This window comes from Bos indicus, chromosome 6, assembly GCF_029378745.1.
Source record: "Bos indicus isolate NIAB-ARS_2022 breed Sahiwal x Tharparkar chromosome 6, NIAB-ARS_B.indTharparkar_mat_pri_1.0, whole genome shotgun sequence".
In the NCBI taxonomy this organism is placed as follows: domain Eukaryota; kingdom Metazoa; phylum Chordata; class Mammalia; order Artiodactyla; family Bovidae; genus Bos; species Bos indicus.
Genome location: NC_091765.1, coordinates 96395961 through 96420088, shown reverse-complemented (window position 1 = coordinate 96420088; position 24128 = coordinate 96395961). Strand labels below are relative to the sequence as shown.

Sequence of the window (24128 nt, the reverse complement as noted above, 5' to 3'; positions counted from 1 at the left end):
TCTTGTCAAGGTCTAGAAAGAGCTTACTTCATTGGACAATTAATTTAAGTGGCTAAAATTTTTGAGTATTTACTATGTGACAGGTGTTACTCTAAACGCATACAGCCCTTATATGCTCTTTTGGAATTTGAAAAATGAGATTAAAGACAATGTAAAAAATTGTTGTGTCAACTATAAAAAAAGTAATGAAGATAAGCTTTCTTTAAAGGACATTAAAAGCAATTACAAGAAAAAAGAAATTAAAGCATGCAATAACCCAGCAATACATTAGATAATGATACTAGAAATAAACAAAAAGAAGGGTGAATTTATTGTGATAAACTTGGGGTTTTTATTTTTTTATTTTATTTATTTTTTTTTTAAACTTGGGATTTTTAAATTAGTGAAGAAAAAATGAATTATTTTGAAAAATACAGGGACAAATTAATAACTATTTGAGAAAAACATTATGTTTAATTTTCTGCATCATTCTTTATATCAAAATAAATCACAAATGTACAATGTACATCTAAACAACAATAAAAGTATCAGAAGAAAATTTTAAATGTTATTACCATCTTCGAGTGGGCAAGTCTTCCTGCCACGAAATATGAAAGCTAAGCACAATTGAAATTGACTACTAAAAAATTAAATCCTTTTGCACAACAAATGTTACCACAGAAAATTTAAAAAAAAGTGAGAAAAACATTTGCATTGCATTTTTCAGAAAAAAAAAATAATTCTTCATATAGCCCAAAGTTTCCCAAATAAACTAGAAAATAAAGAACATAAAAATAAGATGTAGGCAAAAATGCAAAAACACATAAAAGTATTCAATAAATACATAAAAATATGTTTAAACTCACTCATGATTAAAGAAATACAACTTAAAATTACAATGGAAAACAAATATTTACCTTTTAGAGATGCAAATAATGAAAAGATTGCTAAGATGTATTATCAGTGCATCTTACTGTTCATCTACACTTTAGGGTTATGAATTAGAGTAACATTTGGGGGTGGCAATTTGATGATACCTATCAACGATTAGACACACCTTTTGACTCAGCAGTTCTATGTTCAGGCGTTTCTCCTACAGGTATATTCACTTCCTGGCAGAAAAATACATGAAAAAGATGTTAACAAAAGTATAGTTTGTGACAACAAATACTTAAATATCATCAATACCAGACTGGTTAAAACCATTCTGGTGCATCTATCCAATGGAATAGCATGCAATACTTAGGAAGACTGAAGCATGTTCGTGTTCATTGTCTTTGTATTGTGTAAATGCCCAGAACAGGCTTCCCTGGTGGCTCAGAGGTAAAGAACATGCCAGCCAATACAGGAGACTGGAGTTCAATACCTGGGTCAAGAAGACCTCCTGGAGAAGGAAATGGCAACCCAATCCAGTATTCTTGCCTGGTAAATCCCATGGACAGAGGAGCCTGGCAGGCTAGAGTCCATGGGTTGCAAAGAGTCGGACATGAACTTAGCGACTACACAAGAACAACAACAATGAAATGCTTAGAACAGTAGGTGTTTTAATTAATATTTATTGAAGTGAGTGGGTGACCCTCATTCTAAGTGTGAAGCAATGAGGAGTGGTCTAGCAATGATCCTAAGTATCAATGTTTAGGAAAACACACACATATACATGCAACCACAAACACTTTCCTGGAAAGAGTGACAGGAAAACATCAGCAGTAGTGTCTTCTCTGTACTGGAGTGAATATAAGAAAACAAGATCTTGGTGAATGAGGCACCTACATTACAGGTTGAAGGAAGCACCCTGAGATTAAGTATCTCCTTAAATTTCAAACCCAGGCATCTAACTTACTTCATCCTGAAAGTGAAAGTATAAGTCCCTTAGTCCTAGTGTCCAATTCTTTGCGACCCCATGGACAGTAACCCACCAGTCTCCTCCCTCCATGGAATTCTCCAGGTAAGAATTCAGTGGAATTCTCCACTGAAGTGGGTAGCCATTCCCTTCTCCAGGGGATTTTCCTGACTTAGGGATTGAACCTGGGTCTCCTGTTTTACACGCAGATTCTTCACCATCTGAGGCACCAAGGAAGATTTACCCCTGATCTGTGAGGGGACTTGACTTCCAGTTTTCTACTTTTCAGTTTCCTTGCTATGAGAAAATAATTTTGGAATAAAAACATTAAATTACTTAATAATATTACAATTTAAGACTAGAGATTTTACCTTATAAAGGGACTGAAGCATTATAAAGGGACACTCAAGCACCTTAAGAACGGAATAGAGAATATCTATCATAAATATTGCTACAAAACTGATTTTAAGTTTGAAAGAGAAACTATATTAAAATGATAATAGTAAGGGCTCACAGGTAGTGCTAGTGATAAAGAACCTGCCTGCCAATGTAAGAGACTTAAGAGACATGGGTTCGATCCCTGGGTTGGGAAGATCCCCTGGAGAAGGGAATGGCAACCCACTCCAGTATTCTTGCCTAGAGACACCTATGGACAGAGAAGCCTGGCGGGCTACAGTCCATGGGGTCTCAAAGAGTCAGACGTGTCTGAAGTAACTTAAACAGCAGAGTATAGGCTTATACTTTCAGAATACATACAGAATACATACTTTCATACAAAAGGATGAAAAATGTTGAGAGTCATAATCAATTGGACTCTTATTTATCAGACAAATCAATACAGATATAAAGTAGGGTCGGTAGTTTAAATTTCAGGAAAAAAAAATAGTTTGGGTGATAGAAAAAGGAAAATGAAGGTTCTTTTCTTTTAGTAAAGGTGTAATCCATTCTGACAATGCCATGAAGAATAGCAAAGGAAGACTTTCAAAATTAAGCAAAAACATTTAGATTTAAATGGAGAAGGCAATGGCACCCCACTCCAGTACTCTTGCCTGGAAAATCCCATGGATGGAGGAGCCTGGTAGGCTGCAGTCCATGGGGTCGCTAGGAGTTGGGCACGACTGAGCAACTTCACTTTCACTTTTCACTTTCATGCATTGGAGAAGGAAATGGCAACCCACTCCAGTGTTCTTGCCTGGAGAATTCCAGGGATGGGGGAGCCTGGTGGGCTGCCGACTCTGGGGTTGCACAGAGTTGGACATGACTGAAGTGACTTAGCAGCAGCATTTAGATTTAAAAGAAATAATAAACACTATTTTTATTAGACAGCTTGGTTATATCTCTGTTAGCCTCTGATGGGCCAAAATATATATATTCATACATAAATATTGATATATACATATACAAAGATACAGATAAAATAAGAGATATAGGTACTTGGTAATACACTAATACAGTTTAAATATGTATTAAAACAATACTCAGTTTTTTCAACCATCTGTGGAGCACTAAACTAAAAAAATAAAATAACTGTAAGTGAACTTGCAAATAAAATATCAATAAAATCTCCCAAGTAGGAACCATAAAGGGAAGGTTCTTCTACAACACTGCAATAAAATGACAAATTGTGTTCACAACCTTAGATACAAATAATTAGGTTTACAATGAAATTTAAAAAGAATCCCATAAAAATTTTAGGCTAAAGACAAATACAAATCTACAAGTATGGAGTACTTAGAAAATAAGAAAAATGAGAACATGAATTCTCAAATTTTGTTGATTGTGGCCAAAGCACAAGGAAAGATTTTGTGTTAAAAGCATTCATTATTTAAAAAAAACAAAAACAAAAACAAAAAAAAACAGAAATAAAAAAATGACTAAGGGCAACTCAAAGAGTTTGGATAAAAACAGATCACTTGTAAAACGGCATAAAAAAGGATATGATGAAGAATAAAAATCAAATTAATCAGCATCACAATCAATTAAAAAATAACATGGTAGTCCTTTAAAACCAAATAGCTTATAAATACAATTAAGAGAAAAGATAAAACACAAATTTTAAAAATAGGAATTAGATATTTGATAACACAAAAAAGTATAGAGGAAATAAACTACAAAGACATTATATACTATTTTATGAAAATATGTTAGGAAATTTCAATGGAGTAGATTACTTCTGAGACAAATTTAACATTCAAGTTGGTTCAAGAAATAAAAAACATTATTTTCTCTTATTTCTCTTATAAGAAATAATCAATTTTTTTTCTTCTGAAAAGCTTTGAGCCATGTGGTTTTATTATTGAGAATTATGTCAAACTTAAAAAAAAGATAATCCAAATTCTACATAAAATCTTTTCTCAAGTATGGAAAAAGCCAGCTTTGATTTTTAAAGAGTCTTTTAAAGATAGTTGAAAAAACTCTATTATATACTTTAAGAGAGTGAAAAGAAAAGCCACAGATTACGGGGAAAAAAATTTGCTAAGCATTTCTTATAAAGGACTTGTATCCAAAATAAGCAAAGAACACTTAAAATGCAGCAATAAGAAAACAGCCTCATTAAAAAACAGGCAAAATATTTGAACAAATATTTCACCAAAGAAGATATACAGATGGAAAATAAGCATATGAAAAGGTGCTCAACATCACACATTATTAGGAAATTGCAAATTAAAGCAACAATTAGATACTATTACATTAATGCATATAAACGCAGTCACTTCAGTCATGTCTGACTCTTTGCGACCCTATGGACTGTAACCCGCCAGGCTCCTCTGCCCATGAGACTCTCCAGGCAAGAATATTGGAGTGGGTTGCCATGCACCCCTCCAGGGGATCTTTGTGATCCAAGGACTGAACCTGTGTCTCCTGCATCTCCTGCATTGCAGATGGATTCTTTACCCACTGAGCCATCTGTACTTGCTAGAAAGGCTACAATCCAAACACTGACAACACCAAATGTTAACAATGATATAGAACAATAGGCACTGCCATTCACTGCTGGTGGCATAGTCACTTTGGTAGACAGTTTGACAGTTTCCTACAAAGCTAAACATAGTATATGATCCAGAAAACACATTGCTAGACATATACTCAAATGAGTTGAAAACTTATGTCCACACAAAAACCTGCACACAGATATCTATAGCAGCTTTATGTCTTAACTGCCAAAATGTGGAAGCTACCAAGATGTCCTTCAATAGGTGAGTGGATAAATAAATTGTGGTAAATCCAGACAATGTACTATTACCTAGCACTGAAAAGAAATGAGCTCTCAAGCCATGGAAGAGACATGGAGGAAAATGAGATGCAAATTGCTAAGCAAAATGAGTCAGTTTGAAAAGGCTATGATTTCTATGATATGATATTCTGGAAAAGGCAAAACTATAGATATAGTAGAAAGATGAGTGGTTGCCAGAGGTTAAAGGAGCTAGATACGGAGGGGTGAGTTAGGTGGAGCACAGACTCTACTTGTTGTTTAGTCATCAAGTCTTGTCTGACTCTTTTGCAACCTCATGGACAGTAGCCCAGACTTCCCTGGTGGCTTAGTGATAAAGATTCCATTTGCCAATGTGGGAAACCTGGGTTTTATCCGTGGATCAGGAAGATCCCCTGGAGAAATGGCACTCCAGTATTCTTGCCTGGAAAATTCCGTGGACAGAGGAGCCTGGGGGGTTAGAGTCTATAGGGTCAACACAGAGTCAGACACAGTGGAGCTATTGAACATGCACATATGGATTATAATCCACCAGGCTCCTCTGTCCATGGAATTTTCCAGGCGAGAATACTGGAGTGAGTTGCCATTCCCTACTGAGGGATTCAACCAATGTTTCCTGCATTGTTAGATGGATTCTTTGCCATTGAGCCACCAGGGAAGCTCAGGGAATATTTAAGTCTTGATATTTGGCCTTGTCTAACTCAATGAAACTAAGCTATGCCTGTGGGGCAACCCAAAATGGGCAGGTCACGGTGGCGAGATCTGACAGAATGTGGTCCACTGGAGAAGGGAATGGCAAACCACTTCAGTATTCTTGCCTTGAGAACCCCATGAACAGTAGGAAAAGGCAAAATGATGGGATACTGAAAGAGAAACTCCCCAGGTCAGTAGGTGCCCAATATGCTACTAGAGATCAGTGGAGAAATAACTCCAGAAAGAATGAAGGGATGGAGCCAAAGCAAAAACAATACCCAGCTGTGGATGTGACTGGTGATAGAAGCAAGGTCTGATGCTGTAAAGAGCAACATTGCATAGGAACCTGAAAAGTCAGGTCCATGAATCAAGGCAAATTAGAAGTGGTCAAACAAGAGATGGCAAGAGTGAATGTCGACATTCTAGCAATCAGCGAACTGGAATGGGTGAATTTAACTCAGATGACCATTATACCTACTACTTCAGGCAGGAATCCCTCAGAAGAAATTGAGTAGCCATCATGGTCAACAAAAGAGTCCGAAATGCAGTACTTGGATGCAATCTCAAAAACGACAGAATGATCTCTGTTCATTTGCAAGGCAAACCATTCAATATTACAGTAATCCAAGTCTATGCCCCAACCAGTAATGCTGAAGAAGCTGAAGTTGAATGGTTCTATGAAGATCTACAAGACCTTTTAGAACTAACACCCCAAAAAGATGTGCTTTTCATTATAGGGGACTGGAATGCAAAAGTAGGAAGTCAAGAAACACCTGGAGTAACAGGTAAATTTGGCTTTGGAATACGGAATGAAGCAGGGCAAAGACTAATAGAGTTTTTCCAAGAAAATGCACTGGTCATAGCAAACAGCCTCTTCCAACAACACGAGAGAAGACTCTACACATGGACATCAGCAGATGGTCAACACCAAAATCAGATTAATTATATTCTTTGCAACCACAGATGGAGAAGCTCTATACAGTCAGCAAAAACAAGACCAGGAGCTGACTGTGGCTCAGACCATGAACTCCTTATTGCCAAATTCAGACTGAAATTGAAGAAAGTAGGAAAAACCACTAGACCATTCAGGTATGACCCAAATCAAATCCTTTATAATTATACAATGGAAGTGAGAAATAGATTTAAGGGCCTAGATCTGATAGATAGAGTGCCTGATGAACTATGGAATGAGGTTCATGAGGTTGTACAGGAGACAGGGATTAAGACCATCCCCATGGAAAAGAAATGCAAAAAAGCAAAATGGCTGTCTGGAGAGGCCTTACAAATAGCTGTGAAAAGAAGAGAAGTGAAAAGCAAAGGAGAAAAGGAAAGATATAGGCATCTGAATGCAGAGTTCCAAAGAATAGCAAGAAGAGATAAGAAAGCCTCCCTCAGGGATCAAGCAGAAGATATCAGGAAGAGGTGGCAAGAATACACAGATCAGATCAGTCGCTCAGTCGTGTCCAACTCTTTGCGACCCTGTGAATCGCAGCACGCCAGGCCTCCCTGTCCATCACCAACTCCGGGAGTTCACTCAGACTCATGTCCATCGAGTCAGTGATGCCATCCAGCCATCTCATCCTCTGTCATCCCCTTCTCCTCCTGCCCTCAATCCCTCCCAGCATCAGAGTCTTTTCCAATGAGTCAACTCTTCACATGAGGTGGCCAAAGGACTGGAGTTTCAACTTTAGCATCATTCCTTCCAAAGAAATCCCAGGGCTGATCTCCTTCAGAATGGACTGGTTGGATCTCCTTGCAGTCCAAGGGACTCTTAAGAGTCTTCTCCAACACCACAGTTCAAAAGCATCAATTCTTCGGCACTCAGCCTTCTTCACAGTCCAACTCTCACATCCATACATGACCACAGGAAAAACCATAGCCTTGACTAGACGGACCTTTGTTGGCAAAGTAGTGTCTCTGCTTTTCAATATGCTATCTAGGTTGGTCATGACTTTCCTTCCAAGGAGTAAGCATCTTTTAATTTCATGGCTGCAGTCACCATCTGCAGTGATTTGGGAGCCCAGAAAAATAAAGTCTGATCCTGTTTCCACTGTTTCCCCATCTATTTCCCATGAAGTGATGGGACTGGATGCCATGATCTTCGTTTTCTGAATGTTGCGCTTTAAGCCAACTTTTTCACTCTTCACTTTTACTTTCATCAAGAGGTTTTTTAGTTTCTCTTCACTTTCTGCCATAACGGTGGTGTCATCTGCATATCTGAGATTATTGATATTTCTCCCGGCAATATTGATTCCAGCTTGTATTTCTTCCAGTCCAGCGTTTCTCATGATGTACTCTGCATAGAAATTAAATAAACAGGGTGACAATATACAGCCTTGATGTACTCCTTTTCCTATTTGGAACCAGTCTGTTGTTCCATGTCCAGTTCTAACTGTTGCTTCCTGACCTGCATACAAATTTCTCAAGAGGCAGATCAGGCGGTCTGGTATTCCCATCTCTTTCAGAATTTTCCACAGTTTGTTGTGATCCACACAGTCAAAGGCTTTGGCATAGTCAATAAGGCAGAAATAGATGTTTTTCTGGAACTCTCTTGCTTTTTCCATGATCCAGTGGATGTTGGCAATTTGATCTCTGGTTCCTCTGCCTTTTCTAAGACCAGCTTGAACATCAGCAAGTTCACAGTTCACATAATGCTGAAGCCTGGCTTGGAGAATTTTGAGCATTACTTTACTAGCATGTGAGATGAGTACAATTGTGCGGTAGTTTGAGCCTTCTTTGGTATTGCCTTTCTTTGGGATTGGGATGAAAACTGACCTTTTCCAGTCCTGTGGCCACTGCTGAGTTTTCCAAATTTGCTGGCATATTGAGTGCAGCACTTTCACAGCATCATCTTTCAGGATTTGGAATAGCTCAACTGGAATTCTATCACCTCCACTAGGTTTGTTCATAGTGATGCTTTCTAAGGCCCACTTGACTTCACATTCCAGGATGTCTGGCTCTAGGTGAGTGATCACACCATGGTGATTATCTGGGTCGTGAAGATCTTTTTTGTACAGTTCTTTTGTGTATTCTTGCCACCTCTTCTTTATATCTTCTGCTTCTGTTAGGTCCATACCATTTCTGTCCTTTATCGAGCTCATCTTTGCATGAAACTTTCCTTTGGTATATCTAATTTTCTTGAAGAGATCTCTAGTCTTTCCCATTCTGTTGTTTTCCTCTATTTCTTTGCATTGATCGCTGAAGAAGGCTTTCTTATCTCTTCTTGCTATTCTTTGGAACTCTGCATTCAGATGTTTATATCTTTCCTTTTCTCCCTTGCTTTTCACTTCTCTTCTTTTCACAGCTATTTGTAAGGCCTCCCCAGACAGCCATTTTGCTTTTTTGCATTTCTTTTCCTTGGGGATGGTCTTGATCCCTGTCTCCTGTACAATGTCACGAACCTCCATCCATAGTTCATCAGGCACTCTATCTATCAGATCTAGGCCCTTAAATCTATTTCTCACTTCCACCGTATAATCATAAGGGATTTGATTTAGGTCATACCTGAATGGTCTAGTGGTTTTCCCTACTTTCTTCAATTTAAGTCTGAATTTGGCAATAAGGAGTTCATGGTCTGAGCCACAGTCAGCTCCTGGTCTTGTTTTTGCTGACTGTATAGAGCTTCTCCATCTTTGGCTGGAGTCTTCTCTTGTGTTGTTGCAGTGCATGCGGCTGCGACCGGAGCACTAAGCGTGGTTGAGAGGAGCCACCCCACGTCCGAGGTCAGGGGCAGAAGCCAGGAGGACCCCATGCCTGAAGGGCGGCGACCAAGAGGAGTTACCCCACGTCCAAGGTCGGGGGGGCGGCTGAGAGGAGATACCCAGTGTCCGAGGTCAGGGGCGGCGGCCGGGAGGAGATAACCCACGTTCCTAAGCCTGAGGCCAGGGGCGGTGGGCAGGAGGAGCTACCCCACGCTCCCACACTGGAGGCCAGGAGTGGTGGCCGGGAAGACCAACCCCACGTCCAAGGAGCCGTGGCTGTGCGGGTGCAGGAGGGCCTAGAGGAGCTATCCCACATTGAAGGTCAGGAAGGGTGGCAGTGAGGAGATACCCTTCGTCCAAGGTAAGGAGCAATGGCTGCGCTTTGCTGGAGCACCCATGAAGAGATACCCCACGCCCAAGGTAAGAGAAACCCAAGTAAGATGGTAGGCGTTGCAAGAGGGCATCAGAGGGCAGACACACTGAAAGCATACTCACAGAAAACTAGTCAATCTAATCACACTAGGACCACAGCCTTGTCTAACTCAATGAAACTAAGCCAAGCCCATGGGGCAACCCAAAATGGGCAGGTCATGGTGGCGAGATCTGACAGAATGTGGTCCACTGGAGAAGGGAATGGCAAACCACTTCAGTATTCTTGCCTTGAGAACCCCATGAACAGTAGGAAAAGGCAAAATGATGGGATACTGAAAGAGAAACTCCCCAGGTCAGTAGGTGCCCAATATGCTACTGGAGATCAGTGGAGAAATAACTCCAGAAAGAATGAAGGGATGGAGCCAAAGCAAAAACAATACCCAGCTGTGGATGTGACTGGTGATAGAAGCAAGGTCTGATGCTGTAAAGAGCAATATTGCATAGGAACCTGGAATGTCAGGTCCATGAATCAAGGCAAATTGGAAGTGGTCAAACAAGAGATGGCAAGAGTGAATGTCGACATTCTAGCAATCAGCAACTGGACTGGAATGGGTGAATTTAACTCAGATGACCATTATACCTACTACTGAGGGCAGGAATCCCTCAGAAGAAATGGAGTAGCCATTATGGTCAACAGAAGAGTTCAAAATGCAGTACTTGGATGCAATCTCAAAAACGACAGAATGATCTCTGTTTGTTTGCAAGGCAAACCATTCAATATTACAGTAATCCAAGTCTATGCCCCAACCAGTAATGCTGAAGAAGCTGAAGTTGAACAGTTCTATGAAGACCTACAAGACCTTTTAGAACTAACACCCCAAAAAGATGTCCTTTTCATTATAGGGGACTGGAATGCAAAAGTAGGAAGTCAAGAAACACCTGGAGTAACAGGTAAATTTGGCCTTGGAATATGGAATGAAGCAGGGCAAAGACTAACAGAGTTTCTCCAAGAAAATGCACTGGTCATAACAAACACCCTCTTCCAACAACACAAGAATACACATAAGAACTGTACAAAAAAGATCTTCATGACCCAGATAATCATGATGGTGTAATCAGTGACCTAGAGCCAGACATCCTGGAATGTGAAGTCAAGTGGGCCTTAGAAAGCATCACTACGAACAAAGCTAGTGGAGGTGATGGAATTCCAGTTGAGATCTTTCAAATCCTGAAAGATGATGCTGTGAATGTGCTTCACTCAATATGCCAGCAAATTTGGAAAACTCAGCAGTGGCCACAGGACTGGAAAAGGTCAATTCTCATTCCAGTCCCAAAGAAAGGTAATGCCAAAGAAGGCTCAAACTACCGCACAATTGCACTCATCTCACACGCTAGTAAAGTAATGCTCAAAATTCTCCAAGCCAGGCTTCAGCAATACGTGAACCATGAATTTCCAGATGTTCAAGCTGGTCTTAGAAAAGGCAGAGGAACCAGAGATCAAATTGCCAACATCCACTGGATCATGGAAAAAGCAAGAGAGTTCCAGAAAAACATCTATTTCTGCTTTATTGACTATGCCAAAGCCTTTGACTGTGTGGATCACAATAAACTGTGGAAAATTCTGAAAAAGATGGGAATACCAGACCACCTGACCTGCCTCTTGAGAAATTTATATGCAGATCATAAAGCAACAGTTAGAACTGGACATGGAACAACAGACTGATTCCAAATAGGAAAAGGAGTACATCAAGGCTCTATATTGTCACCCTGCTTATTTAACTTCTATGCAGAGTACATCATGAGAAACGCTGGACTGGAAGAAACACAAGCTGGAATCAAGATTGCCGGGAGAAATATCAATAATCTCAGATATGCAGATGACACCACCGTTATGGCAGAAAGTGAAGAGAAACTAAAAAACCTCTTGATGAAAGTAAAAGTGAAGAGTGAAAAAGTTGGCTTAAAGCTCAACATTCAGAAAACGAAGATCATGGCATCCAGTCCCATCACTTCATGGGAAATAGATGGGGAAACAGTGGAAACAGGATCAGACTTTATTTTTCTGGGCTCCCAAATCACTGCAGATGGTGACTGCAGCCATGAAATTAAAAGACGGTTACGCCTTGGAAGGGAAGTTATGACCAACCTAGATAGCATATTGAAAAGCAGAGGCATTACTTTGCCAACAAAGGTCCGTCTAGTCAAGGCTATGGTTTTTCAGTAGTTATGTATGGATGTGAGAGTTGGACTGTGAAGAAAGCTGAGGGCAGAAGAATTGATGCTTTTGAACTGTGGTGTTGAAGAAGACTCTTGAGAGTCCCTTGGACTGCAAGGAGATCCAACCAGTCCATTCTAAAGGAGATCAGCCCTGGGATTTCTTTGGAAGGAATGATGCTAAAGTTGAAACTCCAGTTCTTTGGCCACCTCATGCGAAGAGTTGACTCATTGGAAAAGACTCTGATGCTAGGAGGGATTGGGGACAGGAGGAGAAGGGGACGACAGAGGATGAGATGGCTAGATGGCATCACTGACTCGATGGACGTGAGTCTGAGTGAACTCCCGGAGTTGGTGATGGACAGGGCGGCCTGGCGTACTGCGATTCATGGGGTCACAAAGAGTCAGACATGACTGAGCGACTGAACTGAACTGATTTGGATATTTCCTTTGGTAACTGTTATGATGGATACAAACGATATACATTTGTTAAAACCCACAGAATTGAACAACAGGACAAAGAGTGATCTCTAATATAAACTATGGACTTAGTAATTTTTCAGTTTGGTTTATTAATTGTAACAAATATAGCACATTAATGCAAGATGTTAATAACAAGGGAAGTTGTGTAAGTATGAGGAGAAGAAGTGGAAACTATACTTTGTCCTCAATTTTTTGTAAACCTCAAACCAATCCAATAAAATAAATTATATTAATTAAAATATTACATATAATTCAATATTCAGTGTCCATAAATAATGTGTTATTGGCACGGAGGAAAATAAAACTACATACACACAAACATTCTAAAACTACATACACAGAAACATTCTCATAAAGGGAGTTGCAAAAATCTCAAATAATATATGAGCAAAGCAATTTGGATAGTCTACTGAAGAAATAATTCAAGGAGCATTGTTACCTGGAAAGCATATCAAAATTTATATATACATAGCACACTGTATAACAATTTTATTTATAATAATAATTTCAGTTGATGGCAAAACTGCATTTGGAAGGAAATATTGACATCCATTTCTGGTTAAGTCTCAAAGCAATATTAGGAATAGGAGTATATTTCTCCCCATTTAAAATATTAAAATTAAATCGAGTCAGCATCATATGAATGGTTTTTAACAATGCGAGCTTCTCATTTCAAGAGATTTCATAGTAGACATTTCTTGGGTGTCTTCCAAACTCATGATAATCTCCCCCTCTCTAGAAACAGCCCTTGAGACTCAGGGATGGAGCTCCATGTAGTATGTCTACCATCTGACCTTTACCATTGCTGACTGATGTAGTAGACACCCAGCCCTCTGATGGCTCATCAGGCTTCGTCTCCTGAGAATCTGAAATTTAGGGCTGACAGACAGAGATTGGGAAGTAGTTGGTCCTCTGCTTTATTTACTGACAGCATTTGACAGAGAGGCTTTCAGAATCCTCTATTTTTTCCTGAGTCTTGGCTTTCAACTGTTCCTTGGATTCTAGTATACTCCTATTTCCACTTAAATGTGTGAGATTTGTTTATGTGGCTTCCAAACAACAACAGAAAACCTCAAGTAACTCAGATGCTAATAGGTGTTTGATGGTGAAAATGGAGGCGTGTTGATCAGTAGACAATTTGTGTGGGAACTTAAACAAACTTACAGAGCTGTCTTTATTTTGGAACTTCTCAGAGTCAATAACATGTCACATTGTGAGTCTTGAGGAGAAATCTGCAGTATGCAATTTCACAGCCTTATTTGACCACAGAATATTTTTTCTTTTGGAAGATACTGTAAAAAGATTGGTGTGCTACAGAACATATTTTGGGAAACAGTTCCCTAGTGGTATTCTCAATAAACCAGCATCTTCATCCTCTTGACTTAATTGGTTCTAGAAAGTCTTGGCCAATTCATGTCACATCTACAACAATCTTTTGGTAGCTGTAATGAGGAGGAAATTAATTCATAATAGCAGTAGTATCAGCAGCAAAAATAAAAACAGAAGGTGCCTGAGATTCCTTTTTAATCCAAGTTAATGAATTTATTGAAGGAAGCACTTATTCATTATTGTGTCTCTGGAAGAGTATCTGGCTCACAAGAAGCAAAAAAAACCAAACAAACAAAAAACAAGTGTGTGTGTGTGTGTGTGTGTGTGTGCGTGTGTGTGTGTGTTAGTCGCTCAGCCATGTCCAACTCTATGCAACCCTATGGACTCTAGCCTCCTAGGCTTCCCTGTCCTTGGAATTCTCCAAGCAAGAATACTGGAGTGGGTAACCAGTCTCCAGGGGATCTTCCCAACCCAGGGATCAAACCCAGGTCTCCTACATTGTGTCCTTCATAATTAAATAAGCAGAAAGTGAAATCGCCCAGTCATGTCCGACTCTTTGTGACCCCATGAACTGTAGCCTAGTAGGCTCCTCCATCCATGGAATTTTCCAGTCAAGAGTGCTGGAATGAGTTGCCATTTCCTTCTCCAAGGGATCTTCCCGACCTAGGGATCGAACCCAGGTCTGCATTTCAGGCAGATGCTTTACCTACTGAGCCACCAGGGAAGCCCTAAATAAGTAGACATTTTCTTTCAATTTCCTTGAGATTAAGATAGTTTCTGGCTATTGTTAACTGTTTAAATCATACTATTCTGGGAAATACAATAAAATTTGAGGATGCTGGTCAAAGATCAGGTAGTTCTAAGTATATACTTTCTTATCTTACAAAAACTGTAGTATAAAGTAGGAATTGCACAGAAAGAGTATCCATCCAGTCACATGGTCACTGCTGCTTTTCCTCCTTTTGTCACCACCAGTAAAAGAGGAAGAATGAATTGCTGCTCCAATGACTGAGTACCTTGGTGGTGGTTTAGTTGCTAAGTCATGTCCGACTCTTGTGACCCCATGGACCGTAGCCTGACAGGCTCCTCTGTCCATGGGATTCTCTAGGCAAGAATACTGGAGTGGGTAGCCATTTCCTTCTCCAGGAGATCTTCCTGACCCAGGAGTCAAAACTGGGTCTCCTACATTGCAGGCAGATTCTTTACTGACTGATTTATGAGGGACGATTGAGTACTTTAGTATCCCAGACTTCTCCCTTTATTCTCTTCTACTCACACTCTCTACTCCATTGAACTAGATGCATTGTTTAGTCAGAACTACGTGCTTTTCTGAAGATTCTCATTCATTCACAAGACTGTCATAGTTGTTGTAATTAAAGTGTGTTAGTTAAACACACTTTAACTAAGTGTTGTAGTTAAAGTGTGCTCAGTTGTTTTTGACTCTTTGTGACCCCATGGACTGTAGCCCACCAGGCTCCTCTGGCCATGGAATTCTCCAGGCAAGAATACTGGAGTGAGTAGTCATTCCTTTCTCTGGGGGATTTTCCCAACCAGGGGATCAAACCCAGGTCTCCTGTATTGCAGGCAGATTTTTTTTACCATCTGAGCCACCAGGGAAGCCCAAAGGAGAACATAAATCTGCATAGCCTGACTTTCCTAGATTTTAAATTTTAGTGGTGCTGGGCTCCTGGTTGATGCTGAGTCAAGTTTCCCTTCTCTGGGATTTTGGACTTGGGTAAAAAGAGAAGGGGGAAGGGAAGGAAGGAAAGAGGGAGGAAGAGAAGGGGGTGGAGGGAGAGAGAGAGAGTGAGAGGTGCACACCCGGAGAAACAGAGAGGCTGTTCTGTTGGAAGAGAATATGATGCACAGAGAACAACACAGTAATGGGGTAGAGCAGGACTTCTGACAGTGTATGATGATGATTATTCCTGCGATGCAGACATATTCCTTTCTTTAATCCTAGGAGACAGCTCAGTGTTTTTACAAGAAAGCTTCAGATCGGATAGCCATCACTTGCAACCAGTCTTGGACAATGCCTTTAAACTATCACTTGGAGAAAATTATGCTTAACTTGCAAGGCTATTCTGTTCAGCTGAGGGAATCTATAAATAGATTAGAAAAACAGCAAGGAGAAATCATAGATGTTTTGGATTTTGAAGAGACCTTCAAGAGCCAAAGTCTGGAGAGATAAAGTGATTTGGCCAATTACCAACATCAGCTTGCCAAACAGTCTGGTTCTTAATGCTCTTTACTCTTTATTGCATTGCTCAATTTCTGGTTTCATTTCCTTTCTGTCGGCTAGTTCATTCTTTGGTCCTATGTCTTTGGCTCACCATTCTTCTGCTGATGCTCATATACATTTCACATAGTTCCTTTCCTTGGCCCTGCATTCGACCATTAGCTTCAGGTTAAAATTACTTTCTTTGTGAACCCTGGACTCATGTGTAACAGCTCTCTAATCGCTGTCTCTTCTTTCCTGGGTTAAAGTCAGTTCAATGAACTTTCATAGAAGGAGTTTCCAATTCCCAGTAGTCGCGTTAGTTTGACCTTAGTACTGTGATCACAGGGCAAGGTAAGATGTGAGAGCTAAGCTCAACACAAGGACATGTCATTTAAAAAATTTATAGGAGTTGTGGCTCTGTTGATATAAAGTATATATAAATAGGGGCTTCCCAGGTGACTTAACGGTAAAGAATCCACCTATTAATGCAGGAGATGCATGAGATGCGGGTTCAATCCCTGGGTCGGGAAGATCCCCTGGAGGAAGAAATGGCAACCCACTCTAGTATTCTTGCCTTGAAAATTCCATGAACAGAGGAGCCTGGTGGACTATATAGTCCATGGGGCCGCAAAGAGTTGGACACGATTGAGCAACAGAACATGGATGAAATCTTACATAGATTCATTGAATATCAATCAACCTGGGTGGCTGCTGCAAACTTAAATCAGGCTACAAAATCAGGCAACATGACATCTGAATCCAAGGCCAGCTGCATGGGAACACGTGTACACCCGTGGCGGATTCATGTTGATGTATGGCAAAACCAATACAATATTGTAAAGTAATTAGCCTCTAATTAAAATAAATAAATTTAAATTTTAAAAAAATTTAAAAAAGGAAAAAAAAAGAGACATGATATTGGAACTCTCAGAAGTCTAGTCTTGGCTTTGCACTGGCCCAGAGCTTCTAATCCTGAGAATGTCCTGGGTATTTGTGGTCCACATCCCACGTTATGGGCTCACATTCATGTCTAAAGTTCTGTTCCTCCCTTCCTCCACCCCGGTACCTCAGAATATGATTGCACTTTGAGAGACAGCTTTTGAAGTGGTACCGAGGTAAAATGACACCATTACAGTGGAATCTAATCTAATCTGACTGATGTTCTCACAAGAATAAGAAATTTTGACACGTGGAGAGATACCAGGGATGCCTGCACAGAGGAAAGACTGAGTGAAGAAACAGCAAGAAGCACGGCACATGCAAGCCAAGAAGAGAGGTCTCAGAAGAAACCAAACTTTCTGATACCTCGATCCTGGGCTTACAGTCTCTAGAAGTGTCAGAAATAAATTCTCATTGTTTAAGCCATGCAGTCTGTGGTATTTTGTTATGGCATCCCCAGCAAACAAATACTCTGTTCAATACTTACTATCATTACATTCAGTTCAGTTCAGTTCAGTTCAATTCAGTCACTCAGTCGGGTCTGACTCTTTGCAACCCCATGAACCACAGCATCCCAGGCCTCCCTGTCCATCACTAACTCCTGGAGTCCACCCAAATCCATGTCCATTGAGTCGGTGATGCCATCCAACCGTCTCATCTTCTGTCGTCCCCTTCTCCTCCTGCCCTCAATCTTTCCCAGCATCAGGATTTTTTCAAATGAGTCAACTCCTTGCATCAGGTGGCCAAAATATTGGAGTTTCAGCTTCAACATCAGTCCTTCCAATGAACACCCAGGACTGATTTCCTTTAGGATGGACTGGTTGGATCTCATTGCAGTCCAAGGGACTCTCAAGAGTCTTCTCCAACACCACAGTTTATTCAGTCATTAAATTCAGTTCATTAAATTAAGTCTCTGTGCTGCTGGCGGGATGCAGATCACGTGCCCTGAGTTCCTGCTAGCATTTCTGCCTGCTAACTGGGGGATGCTAAGGTGCATGTGGCTTCTTAGTGCCTGGAGCTCAGGCCCCGAGCACTTCGCTCCTTCTCAGTCACTCTTTTCAAGCCTTCTGCTGTCTGTGTGGGCCTCAAAAGTACATCCGCACTTAACATGACGATGGAGTAGGAAGAACATGGAATCCATCTCTCTAGCTAGACAACAATTGTACTGGCAGAAACTGTTGGAGATATTGACTAGAGGGGCACAGCAATCCACTCAGTATTCTTGCCTGGAGAATCCCATGGACTGAGGAGTCTGGTGGGTGGCAGTTCATGGGGTTGCAAAGAGTTGGACACTACTGAAGTGATTAACACACCACACACATTCAATTTAGAAGGTAATATAAAAATTACTTTTGATGACATAATTAATTTTTGTGTCTTAAATGTTGGGAATAAATATAGAAGCAATCTAAATATATGAATTATTTTAAATATTTGAAATAGCTATACTTAAAAAAGATCTTCATGACCAAGATAATCACGATGCTGTGATCACTCACCTAGAGACAGACATCCTGGAATGTGAAGTCAAGTGGGCCTTAGAAAGCATCACTACAAGCAAAGCTAGTGGAGGTGTTGGAATTCCAGTTGAGCTATTTCAAATCCTGAAAGATGATGCTGTGAAAGTGCTTCACTCAATATGCCAGCAAATTTGGAAAACTCAGCAGTGGCCACAGGACTGGAAAAGGTCAATTCTCATTCCAGCCCCAAAGAAAGGCAAAGCCAAAGAATGCTCCAACTACTGCACAATTGCACTCATCTCACATGCTAGTAAAGTAATGCTCAAGATTCTCCAAGCCAGGCTTCAGCAATACATGAACCGTGAACTTCCTGATGTTCAAGCTGGTTTTAGAAAAGGCAGAGGAACCAGAGATCAAATTGCCAGCATCCGCTGGATCATGGAAAAAGCAAGAGAGTTCCAGAAAAACATCTATTTCTGCTTTATTGACTATGCCAAAGCCTTTGACTGTGTGGATCACAACAAACTGTGGAAAATTCTGAAAGAGATGGGAATACCAGACCACCTGACCTGCCTCTTGAGAAACTTATATGCAGGTCAGGAAGCAACAGTTAGAACTGGACATGGAACAACAGACTGGTTCCAAATAGGAAGAGGAGTACGTCAAGGCTCTATATTGTCACCCTGCTTATTTAACTTATATGCACAGTACATCATGAGAAACGCTGGACTGGAAGATGCACAAGCTGGAATCCAGATTGCCGGGAGAAATATCAATCACCTCAGATATGCAGATGATACTACTGTTATGGTAGAAAGTGAAGAGGAACTAAAAGGCCTCTTGATGAAAGTGAAAGTGGAGAGTGAAAAAGTTGGCTTAAAGCTCAACATTCAGAAAACGAAGATCATGGCATCTGGTCCCATCACTTCATGGGAAATAGATGGGGAAACAGTGGAAACAGGGTCAGACTTTATTTTTTGGTCTCCAAAATCACTGCAGATGGTGACTGCAGCCATGAAATTAAAATACGCTTACTCCTTGGAAGGGAAATTATGACCAACCTAGATAGCATATTGAAAAGCAGAGGCATTACTTTGCCAACAAAGGTCCATCTAGTCAAGGCTATGGTTTTTCCACTGGTCATGTATGGATGTGAGAGTTGGACTGTGAAGAAGGCTGAGCACCGAAGAATTGATGCTTTTGAACTGTGGTGTTGGAGAGGACTCTTAAAAGAGTCCCTTGGACTGCAAGGAGATCCAACCAGTCCATTCTAAAGGAGATCAGTCCTAGGATTTCTTTGGAGGGAATGATGCTGAAGCTGAAACTCCAGTACTTTGGCCACCTCATGTGAAGAGTTGACTCATTGGAAAAGACTCTGATGCTAGGGGGGATTGAGGGCAGGAGGAGAAGGGGACAACAGAGGATGAGATGGCGGGAATGGCATCACTGACTCCATGGACGTGAGTCTGAGTGAACTCCGGGAGTTGGTGATGGACAGGGAGGCCTGGCGTGCTGCGATTCATGGGGTTGCAAAGAGTTGGACACAACTAAGCAACTGAACGGAACTGATACTTAAAAATATTTAAAATAGCTAAAACTTTTAAGAAACACTGGCATATTAGGGATAGATGATCTAATTTGTGTGTGTGTGTGTGTGTGCTTACTTGATCAGTCCTGTCTGACTCTTTGTGATCCCATGGACTGTAAACCACTAGGCTCCTCTGTCCATGAAATTTTCCAGGCAAGAATACTGGAGTGGGTTGTCATTTCCTACTCTAGGCAATCTTCTGAACTCAAGGATCAAACTGCATCTTTTGCATTTCCTGCATTGACACGTGCCCCCTGGGAAGCCCAGATTATTTAATAGGTAACACCGACTCAACTGACATGAGTTTGAGCAAACTCCAGGAGATGGTGAAGGACAGGGAAGCCTGGCATGCTGCCGTCTTTGTATGGGGTTGCAAAGAGTCGGACATGACTGAGTGACTGAACAATAAGAAGCATTATTATTCTAATTTAAAATGTATACAAAACCAGAGAGACTTACATAGAAAACAAGTTTATGGTTACAAAGGGGAAAGGGACAGGCAGAGGGATAAATTATGAGTATGGGGTTAACAAATAAAAATTACTATACATAAACTAGCTAGTCAACAGGATTTACTAAATAGCACAGGGAATTGTGTTCAGTATATCATAATAACCTATAATGGAAAATAATATGAAAAATGTATAACTCAATCACTTTTCTATACACCTGAAACTAACACAATATTGTAAGTCAAATGTACTTCAATTAAAAAAAATATCTAAATTACACCCACCTGGGAGGCAGCTCCTAAAAACAAAGGGATTAAGAGAAAATTAATTCTGGATAAAAGTTATTTTTATTTTAAAATAAAATATGATATTTGAATAATTAATTCAGACTATTTTAAATTAAAATCTTATAAATTTATGAACTATATTGAAACTTTTATGAGAACATGAATCATTATAAGTTTAATTTATTAAATTTATGACAGTTATTTAAATCTGTAGGAAAGGTTGTTAGTTGGAAAATTGAAATCATTAGAAACTTGAATGTAATGAAGCTCATAAATAAAATTTAAAATGTTTACAGGATTTTAGTTAACTACACTATAGAATTCATAAAAATAATTGCTAAAATTTCACCAAATCTACGGATAGAAAAATAATTTGTATATATATTTAAAATACAAGTTGTTGTATTGTTCTGTCACTCAGTCATGTCCAACTCTTTGCAACCCATGGACTGTGGCAGGCCAGGCTTCTCTGTCCTTTATCATCTCTTGGAGTTTGCTCAAACTCATGTCCATTGAGTCGATGATGCCATCCATCCATCTCATCCTCTGTTGCCCTCTTCTCCTCCTTCCCTCAATATTTTCTAGCATCATGTTCTTTTCCAATGAGTCAGCTCATCGCATTTGGTGGCCAAAGTATTGGAACTTAAACTTCAGTATTATCTTTCCAATGAATATTCAGGGTTGATTTCCTTTAGGATTGACTGGTTTGATCTCCTTGAAGTCCATGGGACTCTCAAGAATCATCTCCCGCACCACAATTCAAAAGCATCAATTCTTCAGCACTCAGCCTTCTTAATGGTCCAACTCTCACATGACTACTGGAAAAACTATAGTTTGACTATACGGATGTTTGTTGGCAAAGTGATATCTGTGCTTTTTAATACACTGTCTAGGTTTGTCATTGGAGAAGGCAATGGCAACCCACTTCAGTACTCTTGCCTGGAAAATCCCATGGGCAGAGGAGCCTAGTAGGCTGCAGTCCATGAGGTCGCAACGAGTCAGACACGACTGAGCGACTTCACTTTTTTCACTTTCATGCATTGGAGAAGGAAATGGCAACCCACTCCAGTGTTCTTGCCTGGAGAATCCCAGGGATGGGGGAGCCTGTGCCGTCTATGGAGTCGCACAGAGTCGGACACGACTGAAGTGACTTAGCAGCAGCAGCAGGTTTGTCATAGCTTTTCTTCCAAAGGGCAAGCGTCTTTTAATTTCATGACTGCAATCACCATCTGCAGTGATTTTGGAGCCCAAGAAAATAAAGCCTGTCACTGTTTCCATTGTTTCCTCATCTATTTGCCATAAAGTGATGGGACCAGAGGCCATGATTTTCATTTTTTAAATGTTTAGTTTTAAGCCAGATTTTTCACTCTCCTCTTTCACTTTCATCAAGAGGCTCTTTAGTTCCTCTCTGCTTTCTGCCATAAGCATGGTTCATCTGCATATATCTGAGGTTAATGATATTTATCCTGGCAATCTTGATTCCAGCTTGTGCTTCATCCAGCCTGGCAGTTTGCATGATGTACTCTGCATATAAGTTAAATAAGTAGGGTGACTATAAATATCCTTGATGTACTCCTATCTCAATTTTGAATCACTCTGTTGTTCCATGTCTGGTTCTAAGTGTTCCTTCTTAACCTGCATACAGATTTCTCATGAGGCAGGTCAGGTGGTCTGGTATTCCCATCTCTTTAAGAATTTCCCAGTTTGTGTGATCCACACAGTCAAAGGCTTTAGGGAAGTCAGTGAAGCAGAAGTAGATGTTTTGAATTTGTAAATGTAATAAGTCAAGCATTTATCCTATTTCAAAAACAATCCCAGCTTTACAGAAATGTTGCAAATTCAGAACAAAGATTTTTTTCCCCCATGAAATATTTATAATTTGCTGACATGATGCCTTTTGACTCCCAAATACTTTAGTATAATTTCCTGCAATCAAGGACATTTTTGAATATAACCACAGCATAATCATCAAAATCAGGACATAAATATTTTTACATTACTACCATCTAATCTTTAGAAATCATTCAATTTTTACCGATTGTCCCCAAATTCCCTTTAGAAGATATGGATAAAACTCAGAATCTTGTGTTGCGTTTCTTTTTTTGGCCCTACCACGTGGCTTGTGGAATTTCAGCTCCCCCACCAAGGATGGAACCCGGATCCTTGGCAATGAAAGCACCACGTCTTAATCACTGAACCACTAGGGAATTCCCCATGTTGAATTTGAATATTATGTCTCTCTAGTCTCACTCAGTCTGGGATAATTTCTCAGTCTTCTACTCTGATAATCTTGACACTTTTGAAGATGTCAGGCCAGTCAGTTATTTTGTAGAATGTCCCTGGATTTGGGTTTGTCTGTGTTTTCTCTTGATTAAATACTAGCTATGCAACTTTGGCAGGATTTCTACAAAAGGGATGCAGAGTTCTTCTATTGCACCTTAATTAGGTGAAGAACAAACTCAGTTCACCTCTTTACTAGTCATATTCTCTTTGATCATTTACTAAAAGTGGTGTATTCCAAGCTTCTGCATTGTTCTCTCTGTAATAAGTATTTTGTGGGAGATACCATGTAAATACTCTGCTCCTCATCAAACTTTCTATTTATTCTTTTAAGTAGATCTGTATAGACTCATGGTGTCCTATTTTGTACCTGCTGTTTTCATTATTTGATGCCCAACCTGTACCAAATTTGGCCAGTGAGAACCCTTTCAAGGTGGAATCTGTGTTCCTTTGATAAGTTCATTTCATTTTTCTGGAACGTCTTTGCTTTCTGGCACAGAAAGGGATTCCAGACTCTTTAACTCTCCCTGCCTCAGTCCTAGAACCAGTTATTTTCCTATGGATCCCTCCTTCCCTTTGGGAGAAAATAGTGTTGAGGAATGAAGATCTGGGTGCGAGATGTGCTCACTTACATTGGGTGTTGCTGCTCCGAGGTTGTCTCAGTGGACAGAGTGTTGGAATATGAATGCATACACACAGAGGTGTATGTTCTGTATCTGTTGTATTTACTGAGAATGAAGAGATCGCACCAATACATCCAATTCTAATTTCACACCACTCTACTACTCCACACTGGGATCTGACACCTCGAACCAGACTATCACCTCCTCCATGAATACATCCTGCTCACTGCATTGGAACTGGGGACAACCTACTCTGTGCTCTCCCACCCCAACCCTGACACTGAGCCTTGCTTGGCTCCACCTAATTGCCTTAGAACTGGATTGCTTAGAAAAGGAAGGAAGGCAATGGGAAAGAGGAGAAGTAGCACGTGTGCTTAGGCATGTCTGACTCTTTGTGACCCCATGGGCTATAAAGCCCACCAGGCTTCTCTGCCCATGGAATTTTCCAGGCAAGAA

General features: G+C 40.3%; 1 protein-coding gene across 1 annotated transcript in view; it reads right to left on the bottom strand.

Annotated features, from left to right (window-relative positions):
• Positions 1 to 393: 393 nt before the first annotated feature.
• The window catches only part of CFAP299 (cilia and flagella associated protein 299), a 731706-nt gene continuing 707971 nt past the window's right edge, over positions 394 to 24128 (bottom strand). Inside the window, exon 6 of the mRNA XM_070791653.1 lies at positions 394 to 1091. Coding sequence (XP_070647754.1) covers positions 1020 to 1091 — 72 coding nt within the window. The 3' untranslated portion in view covers positions 394 to 1019. The remainder of the gene's footprint in view (positions 1092 to 24128) is intronic.